Source organism: Phaethon aethereus (assembly GCF_964289735.1).
Source record: "Phaethon aethereus genome assembly, chromosome: 5".
Classification (NCBI taxonomy): Eukaryota; Metazoa; Chordata; class Aves; order Phaethontiformes; family Phaethontidae; genus Phaethon; species Phaethon aethereus.
The window spans coordinates 44,841,899-44,865,643 of NC_138579.1; the positions used below are offsets into that span (position 1 = coordinate 44,841,899).

At 42.5% G+C, this 23,745-nt stretch overlaps 1 protein-coding gene across 1 annotated transcript; it reads left to right on the top strand.

Annotated features, from left to right (window-relative positions):
- Positions 1–1,195: 1,195 nt before the first annotated feature.
- CSTPP1 (centriolar satellite-associated tubulin polyglutamylase complex regulator 1) lies at positions 1,196–23,173 on the top strand (the record flags this gene model as incomplete). The annotated part of the gene is made up of 7 exons (XM_082000170.1): positions 1,196–1,280; positions 8,214–8,298; positions 13,722–13,807; positions 16,291–16,486; positions 17,998–18,107; positions 22,404–22,467; positions 22,993–23,173. 7 exons carry the CDS (start codon positions 1,196–1,198, stop codon positions 23,171–23,173), a joined length of 807 nt encoding a protein of 268 aa, XP_081856296.1.
- Between the last annotated feature and the right edge of the window lie 572 nt (positions 23,174–23,745).

The window sequence follows — 23,745 nt, forward strand, 5'->3', positions numbered from 1 at the left end:
TGGTTGCTGTAGTCAATAATGTACTGGAGAATTTAAACCAGGCTCTTTTGTTTGTCATCTTCTGTCGTCTTTTCCTACTTCTGGAAATACTGGCAGAAGTTCTGGCAGCTTCTCCTTTCTTATTGTTTGCTTTTCTTGCGCTTCAGGAACTCTGAATTCTTTAAGCTCCAACTTCATTCATAGTCTCGTCCTATAGTTAAAAAAGAAATTAAGGAGGTAACATTGTCTTTAGTGCTGCATTAGGTATAGTGTTAAGGTTCCCAAAGTATGTGGAAAGTTCAAACTTGAATCATGTTCCAGGATGTCTGTGGATTAAGGAACGCCACACTGCATTAGTTAAACTCTTTCACTATTGGAATGTTTTCTTGACAACCATGAGAGCTGAGAACTTTTTTTTTATGTTTCTAATGAAAGTTTAAATTTTTCAGTTTGTGGATGTGCCATGCTAGCCACATAAACATGCCAGATGATAGCCTTGGACTGTACCTTTGGCGCAGCGCATCCTGCCCTGGGTGACATTCACTCGAAGCTGAAGTAGTGCTGCCACATGAAACGTTTGATACTGAAGGATAATTATGGGGAATTTGAAAGGGACTAGAGGATGATTAAAGATTGTATAAACAGCAAAATTCTGGATTTTGGAGATAGAATTGGAGCAGTTTTGTGTTAAATGCATTTTTTGTTTTTGTTAATCTGGCAAGTGGTTTATTGATAAAAGGGCTCAAGATCAAAGGGCAGAAAAACAATCACACCATCTAGAGGATTTTACACTTTCAAAAAACCCTTTAGCTCACTCGCCTTTAGCATTGCCCATAATAAGCCCACTTTTCAGTGAATTTATAGTTCATACGAACTGTCTAGATTCCCTCCAGAACAAATGAGGTCATTCTTCACATCAGCTGTGGTTGAATCTTTTCCTTCTTACCTGAGCGCGTTGAAACTAGCTTTCTGCTCAAGCACAGCACTAATTCCATCTAACTGTTCTCCCTTGCAGCACTTCCCCAACAAGTCTTTTTAGGTCAGTCTGCTTAGCTCTCCACTATATTTGTCCTGAGTCTGACACAGGTTGTTCCAGGCAAATCTCACTAAATCTCTGTGACTCTTTACTTTTTCACATCATAAATTGGGTCTTTCTACCCGTTGTCAACAGGAGTCACCTATCTAAGTCTGCTCTTTCACACTCTACAAAAGGAGCATGGCTGCCAACATCTTGTTTGTGAAGACTACTTGCCTACAGCAGCACCCTTACGTCTGGCAGGATGTTGCTAGTTTTCTCATAGGTCAGGAGAGGCAATCCAGGGTGCAACCAGTGCTGCAGGTACCCTCCTGAAAGAACACCCCCCTCCCCTGAGCCAAACTCTAACAACTTTGTGCATTCTTCAGTTACCCTGTCTGCTTTTGCTGTTGTCAGACACTGTCTTCTGGGATCCTTTCCTGAGGATGCTCCGAGATCCCTTCTAGAAGGACCTAAACAGTATCAGTGGAAAGAGCAGATGGGGTTTGTGAAAAACCTGAACTCATCTGCCTGCTTGGCTAATAAGGATGCCAAAAGTTCTGTCTTAAGAGTATGTGTGATAACAAAGTGTTCACAAACAGTCTTAGCAGGTATGATGCAAGTACAGCCAGTAAAGCTGAACCTACTTTTAATTAGGAGGATCATTAATCCTATGACACTGCCTTGTACACATCCTGGGCTTTAAGAATTAAAACATCTTAAGCAAGGAATTACCTGAGCCTGTTTAACAGTTTATTTCTGCTGAGGAGGGGACATTCTGTTCTCCCTCTTCATCTTCTTCTCTCTTCCCTGCACCTGGCCATGCCCTTCCACAGCTTGCTTTGCATGAGCTTTCATCCGATATTTCTGAGAGTCAGTTCAATTCACTAGCCCAGGAAAAAGTTGAATTTTCTCAGCAAGGGGCCTGCTGAATGCCAGAGCCAGTACAAGGTGTGGTTCAGGACCACGTGGCCAGCAGCAAGTGGTGGGAAAGGAAAGACGAAAGAGTGGAGTGAGGCCTGCACCTTTCAGCAGGAGTAAGGTTTTAGAATGGCTTTAGCTGCTTGTTGAACTTTGCCATCAGGAAGGCAGAGGTCATGCGTCCAGTTATTAAAACTAAGAAATAATTTTTTTTTTTTTTTGCTAGTATCTAATGAGATTGAGCCAGACATTGGTACAAAGCCACATAGTCTTTTAAAGCTACTTCTGTTCCAGACTCCATGTAAAAAAGAGATTCTTATGTTGATCTGTGAAACAGATTTGACCATTACCCTCTTAAAACTATTCACTAGAAAACCTTCCTTCAAAAAATGAAGTTGCTTTTGAGCTAACCTGGCAGAAATCTTTGGCTTCTAGTGCATTTTCCTGTTGCTTAAAAGTAGTAAGTGGGTGTCTTTCAGTTTTCTTCTGATTTTCCTACACTCTTAGGACTACTTTCTAATGATTGTGGGAACTGCCTGTACACTTCAAGAGCAGAATAAATCCTGCTGTACACGTCTTACATGAACATGCTTATACAACTTAAGGGGAAAGTGTGTGAATGCTTATTCTTTATTGTTTAGTTTATCTTTATTTAACCATCTCAAATTATGGGGATAATTATGTGACCTGCTGTTTTGCTTTTTGTTTGTTTGAAAAATAAGGAAAAACAATTTTTAAAATTACACAAATGCATTTTCTGGATCTGGTTTCTGTTTATTTTATATCTCCTCTTGTCAGTGGAAAAAGCTAATTAGTCAAAGAAACAGCCCTTGAATGTTTTTATTTTGTTTCAAATTCTTATTTAAACAATGATTCTCTCAAGTAACAGGAACAGATCTTTTTCATGATAGGTCATAAAATCTCTCAATGCAAAAGTTTATAAATGATTAATTGAAAAGGAAGATTTTTTTTTTTTAGAAAGTTTTATGAGGAAGAAATTTTTTTTTTACACAGCTGTATATCGCTGTTTAGGTCCTAAGCATGGATTACTTTTCCTAGAATTCTTGGGTTTCTGTTTGTTATTAGCACTAGATATATGGAGAAATAAGGAAATTAGACTACAGGTATCTTGTGAACAAGGCATATGCAGAGTATAGCCTATTAGCCAGATGTGAGTTGTGAAGTTGCAGTATTATCAATGCCTATGTTTATATTCAATTCTTTGTAAAAGCACAGCCCCTATGGACAGCACAAGAACACCTAGACTTTTATTTTTAGGGACTTTTGTTTGTTTTTTGCTCTTTTCTACAAGATTGCAAGCTTGCACGGATGTAGAGAGAATCCTAAGGATGTGATGCTTACACCAGAAACATTAAAAAACTAAAGGCCTGGAAAGACTCGCACAACATTTAAGAAAAAATAAAAATTCTTATTTATTAGGCTGTTCTCTGTTTTATTTCCAGGAGACTGATTTACAGCTCTATGATTTCATGACTCTTGAATGACTTCATGACTCTGGTAGAAAAGCAACCTGTGGAAATTGTGTCCTACCATAATCCAAAAGGAAAGGCTGCATTGCGCACGGCTCCAGCCTGCTTGGATAGTGGTTGTACATAAAAGATAATGGGAATAGGAAACTTTAATGTACATTTATCAAGGCAATCCTTGTGTTTTTGGGAAGTTACTAATGTGAATTTTGGGGCAGATGTCATACAACAACTGCATTAAATATTCTCCTACTGCTTTGGGCATATCTATAGCTGTCACAGTGGTGTAACAGCATTGTAGATAGCTACTTTTTGTGCTGAAAGCAGCCTAGATACAGAAGCAATAACTGCAGTTCAGGCTATAGCATTCCTAGAGTTTGTATCACTTTGCATCAGGTGCTATCTGTCAGCCACATACAAACCAGAAACGAAGCTGGTAAAAACGATGTGTTTTAAAAGCCAGCTGCTTTCGTGTTTCTCAAAGGTAGGCCACTTTTATCCAGAAAGCAGTGTTTGTTTTCTAAGACTGTACCACATGGACAAACTTCCTTCTCCGCTATGCTTCTGAAACATGAGGAAGAGTCTGCCTCAGGCATTAGAAGACAATAAACTACACGCAGACAGTAAGATCTGTAGGGAAGAGTCAGGATTTTGCTAGTGGCACAGTAGCTGGGCAGGAGTTTGAAGACCAGTACAAGCAAAAATTATGACAGAATGGTTAAAGTGCTTCCTCTACAACTCTAACCATACTGCTTTACTTTTCTGTACTTATTCTATTAAGCCTCCCAGCTCCTTGCTAGTGTACTTCTGTTTTAAAATCACTTTGGAATTTGTTATTAGCTGCTTTGCAGTAGAAGAGCAAAGTGTTATGTTCAGCTGTAAATGAACACGGTTAACATGCAGGTGGCAGTCAGTCTCTCTCCATCCTTAAGCACATGGGGTTTGTTCCACTGCGAGAGCGTGGTAGAATGCGTATAGCTCACTGCCCTGTGCTGTGGGGTCAGATTTAAACTTTCCGTGATTTGCTTCATTTGTTACTGGAATTTGAGATACAGTAATTTGTGGTAGCAACCAAAGTAGCAGTTGTGGATTCCAATTTTCACTCATCCTGACTGGTACCTTCTTTCTTTTCTTTCTTTCTTCATCATGCAGCATTGAACACTATTTACTCAGCTGTGGCCTGGAGGCAGGAAGGAGCAATGTGGTCATGCACCAAAACTGCCCTTGTTTATTCCAAGCGCTCTTGGCAGACAATATGGTGCATGGGCAAAATGTAATTTTCTGCGTGGTCTTCCCTGACCTTGCTGTAAGGAATAGGAAAACAGTCATCACAGCAAACTGTAGACACCTCCTAAGGTCTGCGGTGATCCCCCTTCCTGTGTGATAGGTACCCAGCTGTAGTCTGAGAAACTGGTATGATTTATTGGTCAGGCGCCTCGGGTGTCTACAGGCTGAGTTGTGTTACGGCCCAAAAGAGTCTGCCTCCATACTTCAGTGACTAATTTGGTGTCGTTTCTCCAAGCATAAAAAGCAAAGGGCTTCTTCCTTTAGAGAATGAACTTCTCTGCACCACTTTAGCTTTGTGTGCAGTTCCCATCTAAATAGACCATTTGCTCAAAGACTGAAACTGTACTTAATTCCATTTTTATTGACAATTAACTTCACTCTCTGATGTGCTGGCTGGAGACGATCTCTGCCAGCCTTTCCCAAAGTCTTGGAGCAGATGACTTTTTTTGCTCTATGGTGTTCCGTTGTTTTGTGATGGAGGAGTAAGGATGATGCTGTGACTTGGTATGAAGAGGGTGGAGAAAAAGACAGCATAAATTATAAATTTGAAAAATTATTATTATTTCCAGCAAGAGAGGGATGCCTCAAAACTAACACTTGCTTAGGGCCCAGTTACCCTCTGAAGCTGATTTTGTCTAGCAACCTGACAGGGATTGTCCAAAGTCCAACTTTCTCAGGAAACTTTATCCTTCAAAAACCCCTTAAACTCCACGTTCAGGGTGAGAAGAGAGGAGACTAAAATTCAGAATTAATGAAAAGGGGCTTCACTAATGAAAGTGGGCAGATTATCCTCCTAGAGCCTGTCTGTTCGGAATGCATGAGGGATGCTTTGTACACTGCTGGACACCACACTGAAAATCTAAAGGGGATCAAGGCAGAGCAACAGATATGACTGGGCTAGGTAGGGAGGGATATAGAGTGTAAAAGTAACTTAAAACAAATTTAACTTTAAATAAATATAGTGATCAGTTAAATAGATTGAATAAGATACAGTATGAAGGGTTGTTATAATGATCTGTTGACAAATGAAAGGAAAAAATAATGTAGAGCAAAAGGTATAAGGATGCATAAATAGGAATTTGAATTAAGCAAACAAAAAATGTAAATCAAGTATCACACAAAGTTTCCAAATGGTGTAATTCCTTCAGACCAACATGCAGACTTTTTAGACAAAGTCTGGAAGTTTAATGCCCAGCATTATTCAAAGCCAGATTTAGAAGGCCTTGAAGAGTAGTTGTAAGAGGTCCATACTGTCCTCTTCAATTATGAGAAAGCTTTGAGTCTGTTTCAAAAGAGCCTTTTTATTCATAATATGTACCTTACATGATCAGATAGTTTTCTTAAGAACTTAGGACCAAAATCTCTATTGCTATAAATGACTGTTGATCTAACAAAATAACAGAGAAAAAAATTTTCTTTCCTCTATGTTGTATCATGAAAGAGAAATAGTGAGCTGAAAATTCAGTTAAAAACATGCATCTTCCTGCTCATGATAACTGGGACTTTTTCAATAATATCCTTTTTCAGTTATACATAAAACTTGGTGATACTTTCCTTGATGACATTCAAGGAACTGATTAGCTAACATTCAGTCTACTTGAACTGAGAGTAGAAGGGAATATGAGTTGGGTTGTTTTTTTTTCTTTCTAGAGAGGAAGCAATGGGATACCATCGTTAACTCAAACTCAGATATACGCTGACTGAAGGACCAAGTAGTATCTGCAATAAAGAGGAGCCTCCTATTTGTGTTTTAGTAAGAAATGACAATACAAAAAATTTACAGTGCCTTCTATATTCTCCCAAACATCTGTAATTTCAGTACGGTCACTGAAATTTAATTCATCTCAGCATTCAAGTTTTGCAAGAGAGATTGTGATGTATTTATCCTGACAGTAGAATAGGTTGCACAAATCCCTGCAATGATATTGTAGTTCTGCACAGGCTATAACTTCCTTGTGTTATAGCAGATTTCTGACTGCAGAAATTTTCCAGACTGAGCAAAATCTTTCTACTCAGCATGCAAAATAGCTTTTTCATAGCATGACCCTAAACCTAAGGCACTTCATGTGATAAAAAGTCCTCCCCAGAGCAGTGCAAAGTATAGCACACTAGAGAGTGTCTATAAAGGATATCAAAAAATCTGACAACAGTGTTTTTCAGCTATAAGGTTTCCTGAACTGAAAAGTAGTAGCTCTTTCCTCCACTTTCCCAGCTAATAATGTAGGTAAAGGAAAAGTCTATAACTTGATTATGGTGACAGTCCTCCTACAGTATTTCTTTAGTCAGCATTAAAAATATTAATTTGGCTGGGTTGGATGTCGCAGTGATATGTCCCTTTGACACTATATACCTGCCTCTTTAAATATGTGACAAAGGTGTAGCATTTTCCCTTTCTCTCACTTTTGTCTAATTTCCAGGCTTTGAGGAGTTGTGGAGATATGGAGAAGTTGTGGCTATCATCTGGGACAAGGTTGATTATGTGGATGGGAGCCTAAGGAAGGCTAAGATGTATCTGTGGCAAAGGAACTCATGCTCTGTACCTCAGTCCTAATGCCTGTGCCCTTTGGATCCCCTCCCTGACTACTGCTTGGCTCTACTTCCATCCCTGGCTCTTTCTTCAATACTTTGCATTCTTCTGTATATAGAAGTACTGCAAAATTGCTGCTGTTCAGCTAGTCTCCTCCTCAACTCCAGTCCACAGTCTTTTGGACTATGAACATACAATCATGTAGGGCTTTTTGACATCAGTATGTTTCCATTCCCTTGGGATCATATAAGCTTCCCTAAGAGTCACCTCTCTTAGACTCCTTTTGCTGAACCACAGAGGCCTTTCTTGACCAGTCTTTCACAAAGCTGCTTTCTAAAACATGAATCATTTGATTGGTTTTCTTGTGTTTTTTGGATCTTCATTTTGTGCTTCTTATAATACAGTGACCAGATTTGTACACGTTATTCCAAAAGAGACCATCCATCTGCCTTTACTGAATACCAAAGTAATAACGTCTGTGGTTTATACTCTGTAGCCTTCCATACACAACCCAAAAACCTTGTTTGCCTTTGTTACTGCTGCCAGATGTTCTGTGGATGGTTTTCAGGGGTATTGTTGTGAATGTCACCATGCCAGTGAATTTCAGCAATTTTAAGCAACTTTAAAATTATTCCTTTTTCCACAGATTATATTCAAGTCAAACCAAAATGTGTTCTCACTTGAAACTGCCCTGTTTTGGTTACCTCTTTTTCACACTGAATCACTACCTGTTACCAGTTTCTCTGCAGGACTTTCTTCAATAGGATTTCCCCTTTATCAGGCTTCTTTCTGGTTGTCTTTGCTGGAAACTCCATCTGAAGAGCCTAGTTCAGAGGGTCTAGGGAGCAGTTATATTGTCATTAGTACCCAGTCTACTTGAACTGAGAGTAGAAGGGAATATGAGTTGGGTTGTTTTTTTTTTCTTTCTAGAGAGGAAGCAAGGGGAGGGAACAGCCTGTAAAAGAATTATTATGTTCTCACCTCTCTTTTCCTGCAGATTTGCTGACAGCACAGGAATACCACTGCCTGCTGCAGCTGCTCTGCCCTGACTTCCCAATGGAACTCACCCAGAAAGCAGCAAGGTGGGTCCTCATCCTCTCTTTTAAGGCAAGATCAGTCCTACATACATGGACTTAGGAATTAGATCTGTGGGTAAAGATATAGACAGGGACCTTTGGCTTTTAAGATTTTGGGGGAAAGAGATACCATGTTTTAAGGTTAAGAACAGGGTATTTTTCTAGTAGTTAGAAAGAGTAGATATATAAGGTATACAGGGACTGAAATAGCAGTGCAGAATGCTGCTGCTGGCTCCAAGTTCAGAAGATGAGTTGCATATAAAAGAATGTTAGATAATGTTTTTTTAACTGATGTGATTTTAAACTCTATTTTAAATAATGTTTACGGTCTTTAAAATGTGTTCCCCCCCTGCCCCAGCTTCCTATGGTTGATCATGTTTAAAAGGTACTAACCTCTGAAGGATTGCCAGTGTTTTAAAGTACGTTAGCTAAGAACATAGTAGCTAATCTGTTTGAAATTTTTTAATCTAGACAGGGCCTAAAGCAGATAGATGGCTCAGGGCACTGATAATGTGATATAGAATTTTTTACTGATAATGCTTGCTTGGTTCCAGTCCAGCCCAGGCAGTTGATTATTAACAATCTGATAGAGAAAATGTAATAAGGTGTATGCATCTGTTGGGGTGGGGGTCAGTTCAGATCTCAGGAGGAGTGTGTGCGCACGTGTGCATACACACACAAATAATCACAGCAAGGTTACCGAATAAATGCTCTCGTTCCTAGCCATCTCAGCACAGGGGGCATGGAAATGTAACTTTTTTCAAAGACCTAGGTATGATATTTGGAAATAGGATCCAGGCACAGGATATTAGCTGCTGTTCATGGCCTAAATAATGAAAAGGTCCTCATTTTCTATTTGTCATTCTGTCATCTTTCTTCAGCATCGGTCACATGAAAATTGTATTAAGAAAGGAGAGTAAAAAAGAGAAGTGTTATGCATCTGCATCTGGTACTTGTCTGATTCTCTGGATTCTTCCCTGGCTCCTATGTGCTGGTATCTGAATTGAACTGCAGTTAAAGCTGTGTTGGTTCAATTGAAACTAAAAGTTGAGCACCACTTTTCCCTCTAGCTCATCAGTGGCCCTTTGGGTTCCACAGAGTACAGTTGCTTGGCCTCCAAGGCCAGAGCAAGAAAGAATGCTAGCCCTGTAGCAGGGATATATCTGCTGCTTCCATTCATGGAGGTACAAAAGCACCAGTCCCATGTGCTGGTGTGTATTTCATAGGGTTCCAGCTGAGCTGAGCAGGAATTTGTAATGGTGCATGAAAGGAGACTTCAGCATATCTACACATGTTATGATGTTTGTGTCAAGGAATTTAATCCACAAGGCTGTTGTAAACTAGAGGCCCCATTCGGGGGTCTGCTGCACTGTTGTGCGACTGCCGTAGAGACGGACAAGCAGGCTTTGGGAGCAGGTGTTAGAGAGAAATGAGATCTCTGTCAGAGGCACCCAGGCTCAGGTGGGGATGACCTCACTCCTACTTTTGGCTGGCTAGAGATTTACTTACACATTGCTATTATTCTGTTACAAGCTAATCTGGTTGAGCAATTTTAATAAAAATTGTCACATGTCTAAACCATCTTTCCCTTTCCTTCCAACTGTTGCTTGCTCTCGTGTCCTTCTTCTGGTCTCCACTTCCTATTGTTCTCCTTGGTCTCTGCTAGTTAGAAAGGTGAACTCTGCAGGCTGTCTTCTGGCACCTGTTGATTGAGTCCTTGCAGAGCATGAATGTCACGTGCAAACGTACTGACATTATTCCTCCTTCAGTCTGCACACCCCCAACAGTTTTGTTGCTAATTTGCTTTGGGAAAGGAATTAAATAAAGTAGCAGCAGGAGTAGCCACAGCATTCACTGATAATAGCCAGGACCTGTGTAATTATTGGCGCTTTTGGGAAGAGAGCAGTCGTAGTTGTAGTCTCAGTGCTGCATGACTGAGATGATCTCACAGCACGGTGCGCTCCACTCGTCCAGGAGTTGTTGCTATGCACTGATAACAAACACTGGGAGTAAGATCGGGAAATGTCAGAGCAAAAGAACAGAGGCTACAACAATATAGGTTTTATTAGCATTACACTGGAGAGCTCCATTTTTCTGTTCCTTGTGCAAAAGTCATACCCAAAAAAGAACCAGGCTATATGTGTGTGTGAGATTTCTTCAATGTTTTTTTCTTCAAAGGGCTATAGCCATTAGCAGATTGAAGATTTTAATCTACAGAGATACCTTTGATCTTCAGAGACATCTTCTGGCTTTCTGAATCTTGAAATTGCAGAAGGACAGAAAATGAAGGGGTTTTTCTGGTTTGATGCCATGATTTCAAGATCTGTACCTGAGCACTGACTTTTCTCTTGTAACAGAAACAAAAGGAACTTGCTACCCGCATTTGAGTAGCAGGAGCTGAGTCATTCACAGCTCTTATGCTATTTTATGTGGTATGGGAGCTCATGTTGCACCGAGCAGTGCTAATGGAAGTGGGGCTTGCAAGTCTGTACCCCTGTTGTTGAAAGATTGCCTGAGAGTACAGATCTTGCCTTTTTTGTATGTTCCGCTTATTTTTGTCTCTGTGTATCAGTAAACAAACCAAGTCCCTGAAGACTCATTTGAACCAACCTGGTCCTAAGACAGATTGTGTCATCCTTTAATGGTGGCAGAGAACAGTAAAAGTCCTTTCAACTTGCCTGGTCTAGAGTTTGTCCTGGGGACATTCTGTCTAGTCTGGGTTTCTCAGATTTTAACCGCAATGAGTAGATCATAAAGTTTCCCCATTGGCACAGTAGCAAGGCTTTCCTGCCAGCCAAACCCACTTGAACCCTAAAAGACCACTACACCCTTTACCAGAGTCCCTCAAGTGTAGGCATCCTTCTTCAGTCCTTTCCAAAGTTTCTCCTTGATTTTCATTATTCATTGAGTGCTGAATACTAACTTTGTAAATAAGTCTGTGCCCCTGAGGGCTTAAAGTCTAATTTGAAAAAGAAAGAATGAATAAAGAATCCCTTCAAATATCAGCTACCTGATGAACTCTTGAGTTGCAGTTCAGACTTTCAGATTTCATCCTCAATTTTGGTCCTGCTGTCTGGGTTATAGTCAATGGCTAGGATCCTCTCCCTGCCAGATATTTTGGGGAAGAAGTACATATATGTTGCAGATGATGCTTTCCCAGCTTCCCTGACTGCTCAGTCAACTGGTTGTGTGGGGAAATAGCCAGCTGCAGTCAATCTCCTCATAAATGATTGTATTGGATTTAAAGACTTCTCAGCATTTCCAGAGTGCAGACTCCTGGGCCAAGTGGAGTCAGTAACCCAGCACCAGAGTGCACCTGCTTCTATTTAGACACTCCTCTGTCGCATATGTGCCATTCAGTCTTCCGTAGAGGCTCCTCACTGTCTTTAATGGCAAGAAATGTCCAGCAAATTCTCAGACCTCTGCCTCCTTCCTCATGCTCTCCTCTAAGTAAGAGTCTGAGATTTGGTATTTCAGAGCACAGCCATTGACAATAGCTTTAGGTTTAACAAGTGAAATGAATTGATTGTTATGAAGGGGATGTAATATTGTCTTTCTGCATAACAAATACATAAAAAACTCTCTATGGTTGTTCTCCTATATCTCCAGGATGGAGAAAAGCATTGGCAAAAGCTTCAGAGCTTGTGCTTTGAGTGTATCTGGGAGGCAGGCCATCATTTCAAAGGAAGGAGCGCAGCTCATCAGTGATGTGGCCCATCACATTTCCAGTGCTTAAATAGTGGTTGGAAACACCAGTGGCTGAGCAGTGTTGCCTGAGAGATGAAGATGCTCTGCCTGCCAGCTTCAAAGCCATTTCCTTGATGTGGCCACTGACAATCTCAGTAACATGCTTATTAGTGAGAATTAAGAACTGAAGCTACTGCTTCTTTAGACAGGAGGAGGAGGCGGTTTCTGGAACATAATAAATAAATCAGAAGCACTTTGACATCTTCAAAGGGTTTTGTTTTAAATACTGGCTTTTCTCCTGGGGACCCTGCTAGCCCCAGTCTTTCTTCTTTGAGATAATTAATTCAAGCTTCTCTGCATGCTTGATTTTGCCACAGTGAACAGAACTGGTCTGAGTGGCAGGGAAGTCTTGCAAGATCCTATAACTCTTCTAGGTCAGCCTCCCACATAGCTCCTTGGAGTCTTTTACATGAGACAGAACAGTGTTTCCTCAGCAATGCGTTTAGACCATTGATACTGCAGGAGTTGGTCCATGGATTGCATTTGGCCCTATGTTCAAAAGGTCCCACTAAATGACCCATGACTATAATGAACTGGTAATCCTTCTCATATGACATATGCCAGATACTGACGGTACAGGGTCAGTAGACCTGCACACAGTTGAAAGGAAGTACCAACTACCTTTCTTTAGCATTGTCCACATACTCTTGTTTTTTCCTAGCAAAGTGGAGTGTTTTCTTCTGTTTTCCAGTCTGAACTGTCATTGTTCAACCCAAGTTTGATTTTCCCCACTTCAGAGACTGACCTTTTCATCCATATGTAGTCGCAGTGACCAGAGCATTGTTTTTATTTTCATTTTTATGAACACTTTTTCCCTAACTTACTTTTGAAATCCTGAGTTTTTTCCTGAAAGGAGGAGTTGGATTTTGGTTTCACTTATACTTCATCTTTATGGCCTGTGGCTGATAGTTTCCATATTTGTGAAGTATGCTTCAAAACAGGGATGCATGTAGCTCCCTACGTGCACCTGCAGCTTAGCAGAGAGAGAGAAGACATTGTCCCTGGCCCATTTGGAAACCCAGATTTCAGTTTCTGTGAAGTTTGACCTGATAGTCAAATGACAGACCTGATAGATATGAAAAGAGACAGATTCACTCATTGGGAAGGGAGGAGAAAGCTGATTGTTGGTGCAATGTTATTTCCTTTGTAGTCAAGTGGAGTTTGTTTGAGTATAGATTGGGAATTAATAACTGTTGTTATCCTGAAAACATACCAGTTTGATGAACTCTGGTATAGAGAGTCTCATTCTGCTTACACCAGTTTAATACTGGTATAGCTGTCTTGTCTGTAGCACAGTTAGTCTTTATATAGGCATGTGAACCAGCCTTGCAGTTTTTATTGACAATGTTCATTCCATCGTGTCCACCAGGCTTTGAATGCTTGACATCCGTGTCACACTGCTCTGTTCACACTGTAGCTGAAGTGTGCGATAGCATTGACATTCAGGATCTTCTCCTCGCCACAAGTTCTTATAGCTGCTTTCGTTTTATATTAGGGTGTCCACATCCATGCAGCAGTGGGTGTTCCTATTCCTCTCTCCTAACCTTTTATACTGGGCCAAGCCACTAGCAAGCCTCAGTTGCACATAGCTCCCTAGCTGCACTTTCTCTAGATTTGGGGTTCCTGGTTACAGACTTCAGTTCTTTTGTAGATGCTAAACCATTTCTCACATCTTATCCTAGGATTGTGCTGATGGATGATGCTATGGATTGCCTGATGTCTTTTTCTGATTTCCTCTTTGCTTTCCAGATCCAGTTCTACTACTCAGGTAAATGCTGGCAAGCTGCTGACTTCACCCACTAGTATAGCATTACAACTTTACAGCTTCCCAATCCCTGTACTTTTTTGAAACTTGTAAGGATATGTTTTTTCACAGAAAATATATAGGTAATGGAATATACTGACAAAAGGCATCACTGAAGCCAAGAGATTAGGAGGCTTCATAAGGAGATTCCAAATTGTTGTGAATAACAAGATACCTGTAACTCTTATGGCTTACGCATGTATTTGTCTTAGCCTTGAGATATAAATTTTCAGCTTTATCTAGAGTATGTTAGCACCGAACAATTAACTTTTACTAGGAACACTTTTTTTCCTTTCTTTAATACAGCATTTCTGTCTCTATAAGAAAAGCCCACTAGCTGATGCCTTGAAAGGAAAAGGAATTGGACGCACAGATACAATTCTTCCCCCTAATAGTCATCCAACTATGAGCTGGTTTCAGCTCAGACAGTTTCTGAACTGGGTATAATTTCCATGGATTTAGGAACCCCCAGTGGACTCCTCTCCCAAGAACTTCTCCAGCCTCCTCTTGAAATCACATAAACTTGTAACCACCACAACACTTTTTACAAGGAATTGCACAGGTCTGCCACTTGTCCCATGAAGAACCACCTCTCTTGTTTGGTCTGAGAGCCCCTAGTTGGAAGGGAAAGTGAACAGTTAATCCCCATCTAGCTTCTTCATATTGTTGGTCATTTATCATATTCTACCCCTCTCCCTCAGCTTGAGTTTTAATTACATGGTGTACTTTTAAAGTTCTTGACAGAAAAAGTACAAATCCAATAATAATAGTTTGTGTGTATGTATATTTACATATGCTCACCCACACATATGCATCTGTAAAAATCCCCAGGTATTTCTAAACTAAAGTTCAGGAAACAAGGGGGAGAAACTTGGATGAGGATTCAGGTGCTTGTTCTGTAGAGATTGCTTTAAAATGCATTGTCCTGTTTGTCCTAGCCCCACTAAAATGTGGTTGAGGAAAGGGAATCTAATTCAGGGAACTGCTTAAATAGGCAAAACGGGGGAAGCATTTCCTTTATCAAAGTTAAATATGCTCCCAAGCACTGGGGACTGCTGAGGTGCTACTTGCTCATCTCCCAGCACAGAGCAATATTTCTAAAGGCAATATAATGGATTTTTGTCCACTTTTACACTTAAATAGCTCCCTCTGATGGACATAGTTCACAATTGGCCTTGACCAGGCAAAAGGCGCCAGGTTTGGATACTGGGAGACACTGGCTATACTGTGGTGGAGCATAGCCTGTGGTCAGAGAGTAGACTTGAGCGGCCTGCTGATCTGATGCAACCTGTCAGTTCCCATCTTTACATCAGTTAAGAATCAGCTGCTATCCCTAATACAGAAATCTCTTTTTCTCAGTACTTCTCTGTATACATGTCCCCTTCAATTCCCCTGTGCATATCGCAACATTATACATGACAATTCATCATAGAAAAACAGTTCAAAATGGTGATTTGGGGTTGGGCAGAACCAGGCTTGTAAATGCCTTTAACCAGGGACAGAAAATGTGTTTGGAAAGTTTTTCTCTGATATAACAAATATTTCCACTGAGCTGCAGAACTTGAGCACAGCCTCAGGGCCCACTGACATCCTGCCTTTCCTCTCCGCACACCTCACACACAGCATTACACTTCCATTCACTCGGGACTTAAATGTCACTGGAGTCCTCACAAGCCCGCCCTTGTGTACACACACTCAGACATCCCACCCCTGTCCTGTTCACCCAGGCACAATGCACACACTAGCCTGTCATACGCTCTCCCACCAACCCACACACATGCAAACCACTCCAAATGGAATCTAGATTTGTAAACTGCTGACCACATCCATAAACAAACTTGTTTAAAATTAGACTCTTGCAGTAAACAGTGGGTAGTATGAGGAGCCTGGGGAGAGGCTTTCTGCCAACTCCAGCCCTGACCTGCCCTGGCCCTTCCTCTAGATCCCATGTTATATTTACTTTGGAGCAGCACAGACACAAGCTGGGATACAGCCTGGAGCCCTGACTAACTTACTCCCTTTCCTCCTGCTGCCATTCCATATAGTTTGTTCCCAACTTGGATGAGTTCTTAGTCAGTAGCAAGAGATGGACAAGGAAAACTTTTTAGACTTTGCAAACTAGTTCTGTGTTCAACATTAGCTTTCATGCTCCGCTATTTTATCCGCATGCTAGCTAGCCTCTGTCTCCTTGGGAAGAATCTTGTTCAACAGGGTGGCCTCATAATCATCCTGACAGGAAGAAGCCAGCAACTTATATGGAAAAGGCTGTTTGTGCCTGCATAATATCTGATCTGAATATGCAGGATGATGTAGTGTTGTCCTTATTTCCTGTTGGTGCTATGGACAACACAGAGCAGGGAATGACAGTTTAATCCCAGGTCTGGTAGGTCAGGAAGATGCTTTTCTGGTTATAGCCCTGAGTCTTAGGTCACTTTCTGTTTTTTCAGAGTTCCTGGAAAGTGTGGGTGCCATTTATCAAGATCTACTGGCTGGTAAGAATCCAAATACTGTGATTGTGCCAACATCATCCTCTGGGCAACATCGGCAGCGCCAACCCCCAAATGACTGCAGTCCACTTGATGGCGTAGAGGCATCTCTCTTCTACCAGTGCCTAGAGTCTTTGTGTGACAGATCAAAATACAGGTATTAACTGATTTGAAGTCTGAGACCCTTTGTAAGGTTGGAGCTGTGCAGAAATACAGGACTTTGAACAAGCTATAACTCCCAAATAAATCTCATTGGAGAAGTATGAAGGGAGACATCATAGACAAACTGCTTTAACCAAAGGAGAAAAACAATTTCATGGACCAGAGAAACATGGGGTTTGAGCTGATTCTTGAAGTAATGGATTGATTTGGGTCTCTGCTTTCCTTCTCACTTCTGCATTGACACTTTCATCAAGGACAGGTCCATCTACCATCATCAGTCAACTAGAGGAGATAAACAAATGCAGTTGTGTTCTTGGGTGTTGAAGCATAGGAAAGGCCCACTGGGGTTGGATGGAGCTTGAATCCTTAGTAGCTAGATAAGATGATACTACTAGCCTGTACCCAAGCCTGTGATGGAGCCTGTCTCCAGTTACAGATCACAGACACAAGACTAGCTTTAGTTCAGCAGGGGATGGAGCAACACCAGACCTTATTGTACAGCTTTGACAGACACTTTCTTTATAGTTTCTTGCAGGTAGCGAGCACATGCCCTGCTAGAAGGTCATGGGCTAAAACCACAAAAAGACTCAGGACACAAGTTCCACCTGATGCCTGTTTTAGGTACCTAAATCCAGATTTGTGATCCACAAAATTACTGCTGAACTGCCGCCGTCCAGTACTATAAGCTAAAGAGATGCTAGGTTGTTTAGTTCTTTTAAATAACAAAAGCTCTACATTCCCTGATACTGTGAGCCCCTCAGGTAGGTCAGGCTCTGCACAGCACTGTGAGGGGAGCCATTCCCAGCCTTTCATCCACTAGCTCAGTAGTCAGACAGGCTTTAGTAGCCACCTTTGCCTGAGGGACCACCAGCCCACACCCACATCTCCCAGGGGTGCCACTACACCACGGACTGATCAACACTTCCTCTTTCTAAGGCAGTTTTATTTTGCATTAAATCCTTTAAGGAGTATTAGGCAGGAGCAAGAATCGTTGTGTGATGACATTGTGTAGAAGTCAGGACCAGGGGTTAAGATTGATGTAGAAGAAGAGGACATGTGAATTTAGGCTGTTGTTGGAGAGGTTTTTGTGCCCCTTGGATGACTATCACTGATAAAAGGGTGATAACAACAACCCTCATGAAAGTTTATTGTCTTCTAAAAGAGCGGATTTCCCACTTGATTTTTGAAAGAATACGCTAGTATTTGGGATGTGTATGCCAAATGAGTATGCTCAGTGAATCTAGGTTTTTCTCCCTGTCCTTGGAATGGAGGTAGGTAAGACCGCTCCTAGGGATATACCCCAGCTCAAACACCTTGCTTGGCAAATGAGGAGCAGATGCAATGCTAAATAAGCAAGCTGGTGGCTATTAGTTTTAGACTGAGCCAGGGCAACTTCACAGTGTTAGAACAGGTAAAAGGGCTTATTTCTCCAGTTTGAGCTGAGTCTTGAAAAAAAAAAAAGATAATTTAACAGATAAGATGACCTCTTTGTCCCTCTTTTCCTAGCTGTCCACCTTCTGCTCTTGTGAAAGAAATGTTGAGTAGTGCACAGAGACTGACCTTCTATGGATTCCTTATGGCACTTGCAAAGGATCAGGGGATCAATAGAGCCCTAGGTAAGACTCCTGTGAGTGGTACAGCTCTAGAGTTTCAGTCATTCTGCATTACTGTGGAATTTCCTCTGTAATTATGCCCTGGGTTTTACACCATCAGGAAGAGAGTGAGGGAAAGTTTTTGATCTTTTTGTTGATGGATTAAACTTTAAAAACATAACACTGTGCCTTACTGTCTGCTTGAAGCTGTGGAGCTTCTTCAATGCTAAAATTAGATATGAAATGCTGCCCTATGATAACAATGTTTTACCTCTTCAATAGCTGATCATTTTAGCAGAACTGTTGTTTTAACATATTTGCTATAAAGGTTGGACAAAGATGGCCAGTAGACAAGTCAGGAGACTGCTGTAGACAGTAATGAAGTCCCATCCTATGTTTTAGCCTTCATTCTCCCGCACGTTTTAAATGTTTCTTCCCGTCCACAAGAAAAGGAGGCACATATAATGGGAAAATTTCTGCTGCCTTTCTGGCTCAAAGACTCAAAGCCCAGCCTTTCCCAGGTCTTCCCCATATTCCCCCAAGGCAATGTGATCTCACTAGTATATTAATCTGTGGCCTACTGAAAGTTTGGTGGTATCATAAAACACAAACTGGTACAAAATTCTGTACCAGACTGCTGCGTAGACCAGGGGGATTACCAAAGCAGTATCTCATTGCTCGTTTCTATGTTGTGCTGGTTAATATTGTAGAACAGGGAAGCAAAGTGTTGCATTGGCAAAGGACTGTATGTAATACATATGTAGCTCAGAGTACTCATAATTCTATGTTGCCCTCATATGCCTTGCTTGTGCTCTTCCTCCTCTTCCAAAGGAGAACAGAAATGGCTTTTTACTTTTGACAAGGCTGTGTCAAGGAGGTATGTTTTGATGTGTGGATGTTGAAGGTATGTAAGGAATTAAGCTGGGGTTATTGTTTAGTCTCTGTGAGCAGTTAGCAAGGTGCAACCTTGAGGGAAGGAACAAGATAATCACAAAAGAAACACAACTACTGAACCTTGAGTGAACTATCCTAATTAACATCTAATTATATATAATTGGCATACCAGAAACTTGCCCCTGGGTGGGGATAGCCCCCTCCTCACAACAGCCCCTTCCTCACTGAGCATGCCTAGGAAAAAAGAAGGATATGCTGTGACTTTAAGTGGAGATGAGGCTGGTGAGAACCAATGGGAACAAGGGTAATGGAGCCAACTTTTAAAAAATACTGACAACTCTTGCTCGAAGTGTATAAATATTTTCCCTGTGTTCACCGAGGTGTGCTAGCTTTCTGGATCTACCACCTAGCACCCAACTCTGCGCAGATTTGGTATAAAAGCAAGTATCTCGGCTCTGTGTGGTTTTTGGCTCTGCACACTGGGTGGAAGAACCAATATTTGGGACAACATGGAGGCCCAAACACTCATCTCCACTCAGCAAATCATCTCGTCAGTAAGGGTAGGCTTTATGTCTCTCTGGGTAGGTATCCTCTTCCATGCCTGAGTATCTGCCGCCCCTATATTACAAAGACAAGCCTCAGTGAAAAGGTGTACCTTTGCCTGAGGGCTTGTTCTTTTGCACAGGTGTGTGTCATAGCAGAGTAAAAGTGTCCTCTCCCTGGCTGAGCCCCTTCTTACAGCAAACTACTTAAGCTGCTAATGCTCCTCTGAGGCAGGGCTGCTTACCCAGCAAGATGGAGATTATATATCAAAGGTGCATGAATACAGCCCTGCAATCCCCTCTGCAACCAGGCTTAGGAAGCAGTGTATTCACTGGGGGAGGTGATGCCTGGATTGCACCAAGCAAAATCTTTTTTTCCTTTGCCCTACGAAAGCCACTTCCAGTCGAGTGCAAAGAAAACAGATGGGCAGGAAAAAAATCCTGCCCACAGCTTCCATTGTGCCATCTACAAAGTGCATGGGTTTTCGTTTCCATGAATGTGGGCCCGTCCCCTGGCCCTCTGCCAGCCTGCTGCCGAGGCCTCTCACGGAGGAGGGGCAGCAGCCACAAGTCTGACAGGTGCTAGCATCTTGGCAAGGAAAGGAGGGTTCTTTTCCTGGTGTCCTTTAATCTCTCCTGAAAGGTGATTTCAATAGTCTTTGGTCTGTAGTTCCCCAAAGCCCTTCAGTGAGGGCAGTTTCAGGCAAGGGAGCTTTCGGTCAGGATGCCTGCCTCCTCTCTGGTCTCACAAAGCCAGTAGCCCCCCTTGAGGAACAGGGGTAGGGATTAGAGCAGCTTGTGCGGGCTGGGGCAGCATTGATGAGTTTGTCAGGCAGGCTAGAATCGCAGCCCAACTCCAGTGTCAATGTTGATTCATGAATCCCTTAAATTTTACTTACTGACTCTCCCAAGTAATTCTTGTGCCCTAGAGACCTCACTGTGCATTCTGCAAACGCAGAAACAAGTTAAGCTTTAGCTGCTTACTCTTTTAATTGAGCCCATGAAAGGGAGCAGCCTGGGGCACTTCATTGAACCTCCTGACACCCTATGTTGCGGTGCCAGGCTGTCCTGGTTTTGGCTAGCATAGAGTTAATTTTCTTCCTAATAGCTGGTATAGTACTGTGTTTTGGATTTAGTATGAAAATAATGTTGATAACACACTGATGTTTTTAGTTGTTGCTAAGTAGTTGTAGTGCTTATACTAAGTCAAGGACTTCTCAACTTCCCGTGCTCTGCCAGTGAGGGGATGCACAAGAAACTGAGAGGGGGTACAGCCAGGACAGCTGGCCCTGACTGGCCAAAAGGATGTTCCCCACGATATAACATCATGCTCAGTATATAAACTGGAGTTAGGCAGGGTGTGGGAATTGCTGCTCAGGGACAGGCTCTTGATCACCACATGGTGAGCAATTGCAGCATTGTGTATCACATGTTTTTGAATATTTCTTTATCAGTAGTATTAATATTTCCTCTTCTTCTGTTGTCCTGTTAAAGTGTTTTTATCTCAGTCCACGAGGTTTTTTTTCCGTTTCTCTCCCCCATCCCTCCTTGTGGCAGGGGGAAGCGAGTGATCAGCTTCGTGGTGCTTAGTTGACGGCTGGGGCTAAACCACGACACAGGCTTTCCTGTTCATTTGCAGGAGGGGAAGACCAGGGGAGTTGGTTCTAGTCTAAACTGTTTATAATTTTTAGGCACTCATTGATATGTTTTGATGACTGCTGCCAGCTTTCCTCTGTGAGGGGGGTGGCTCTCCAGTCTCTCCTTCAAGAGCAAGGTACCAGGGACAGAACCATTTGTCCCCCCACACAGACTACAAAGCCCCTTCCCAAAGATACTGGGTGTAGCACCCAAGTCTCCTGAAAAACAAGAGCATTCCTCACTGCACTGCTTGTACAGATTACCAAGTGTATTTCTCCTGGTGTGCAGTGGCAGTATGCAGGCTGTGGTAGACAATTCCTGTCATCTGTGTGCTGGCTGATCACACCTTCCCATGACCCCTATACAAGGTGGAGTTTGTTACAGAATTAGGAAGGACAGGTTTGCCAAGAGCCCCATCTTCCTTTGTGGGCTCTTTCTGAGGTGCCAGTACCCTTTCAGGGAATGGCAAGGATGATCAACCTTGCGGTTGCAGTCCTGATCTATACCATATCCTTCATCCTGAATAGGGTTTCAAACATGAAAAATAGCATACTGACTTTATGCTGAGAGAGGGTACTCCATTACTGGCCCAGCCTTTCACACTCTCACCCAGACAGCAAGTAATGCTAGAGCACAGTCCATCCACGCTTACTCCTGTAAGCTAAATGTGCACCGGAGTCAGGCCCGACTTTCCTGAATTGCAAGGAAAGCAACAGTCTTACACCTGTGGAGTGTTTTGATCCCCAAGCTCAGTGCACCACAAGAAAGGCAGGTGGCACAGAAGTATACGTCTCCCTGGGTGGTATAGCATATGCTTCAGGCTGTGGCACAATGACATATCTATTGCTCTGATAGGATCTGGGACTGCTGATTATATAGGGCAATCAGCAGAGGCCTGAAGTTGAGAGACCATCATCTCCCTGCCCATCAGTACTCAGTAGCTTTATATAGTGCATGGAAACTGCCAATTTTTACAGCTTTTCAAGTTCTCTGAGAGGCAAGACTGCTGACAGTGCCTCCCATTTAGTCTGGGCTCAGCTACAGCCTGTGTGAAGGACCCAGAATATGGACCATCATTCTTTATCTGTCCAGGATCCTCAACATTCAGTGTCCATTTCTCCAATAGGTATAAGGAAGTCTTCGCTGTCTTGCAGGACAGATTTTGGATGCTGCTATCGCTTGAGCACTTAAGAATGAATAGCCTAACTCTGCTCTGATACTATCCTTTGTTGCTTTTTTCCCCCAGGGGCTTTGCCAGATAAAGGAGATTTGTTTCTGGACCCTGCCATGGATCGGGAACTTGAGAAATTGTAAGTGGAGTTGCCTAAAGTAGGAGGTAAAGATTAAAGGTAGCATACTAAGGAAGACTCAAGTAACTGCCACTATTCCTTTGCTCTACTTACTTATAAAACAATAGAGGAGCTAACAGAGCAGCCTGAGCAGAGAGGTCCTCTTTCTTTGGGGTGCCTTGGTACAGCTAACACAATCCTTAGAAAAGGCTTCAGAAACAGGGGGGAAAAGTGTGCCTCAAAGGGGGATCTAGAGGAAGCAGCAGTCTCTAATGAACAGGGAAATTTTGTTTGGATGATGAAAACTAGGGGTGTTGGAGGACACAAGCTCAGCCCATAAGAAAGACCTGTTTGAACAGGAAGAAAGATTCACATAGCAAGTCCGGTAGGTACTAGTGCAAAGTGTTCCCCCTCTGTGCCATGAACATCTTTCCATCCCTGTGCGAGTTGTGAATAAGTCCTCCTTGCAAATTCACTCCAAAATGGCTGTGGTAAACGTTGGAGATTACAAGTTAGGCTGCCTAGCATTTGCCTTTTCTCTTTCAGGGTAGCTCAGGTTTCAGGGCTTTCTGTCTCCGGGCCCACCAGCTCCAGCGGGGACACAGCTAATTTGCCTATCCGAAACTCACCTAGGATTAACTCTCCCTGGAAACGTCTACATCATCGTCGAAAAATGGATGCCGAGAGTGAAGGCTCCAATGAAGAGACAGACTCCTCTGAAAATTGAAGGTTGTGAGGGTGGGCACCGTTCCAACCTTGGGTTTCTCCAGAACCCACTGCACCTCCTCGCAGAGCATCTGCTTTGATGGTGGGCTCTGTCCGTATGACCAGTGTGTGTGCAGCTGCGCCAGTCCCCATTGCTAGGTTCACCCATCTCTTCCCAGGAAGAACTCTTGCCTTTTTCCTAGCTCTAAATTCATGCAGGAATAGCTCCTCCACAGAATTTATTTCCAGCTGCAGAGTTATGCTACCCTCTGTTGGCAGGCAAGACAAACCAGCAGACTCTAGCTCTGCCTCCACTTGGAAATAGCTGGTTCCGGGGGATGGCTGTGCCGGGGCATTCCCTCATGGTTCAGCAGGTGCTGGAGCAGCGGGCGTGCTACTGTGGGCTGCTTGCCAGTGTTGTGTTGTGTAGCTGTGCTCAGGCTTGGCCTAGACAATAGAGTGGTTAAATAGCCTGTGGCAGCTCTGCACTCATGCTCCATTATAATTATTCCCCGTAAAGCTGCACCTGCATATGATCAAAGGTAGAGAAATTCCTGAAGTTCATAGAAAAGAAGGGTTTAGGTATTGCCATGC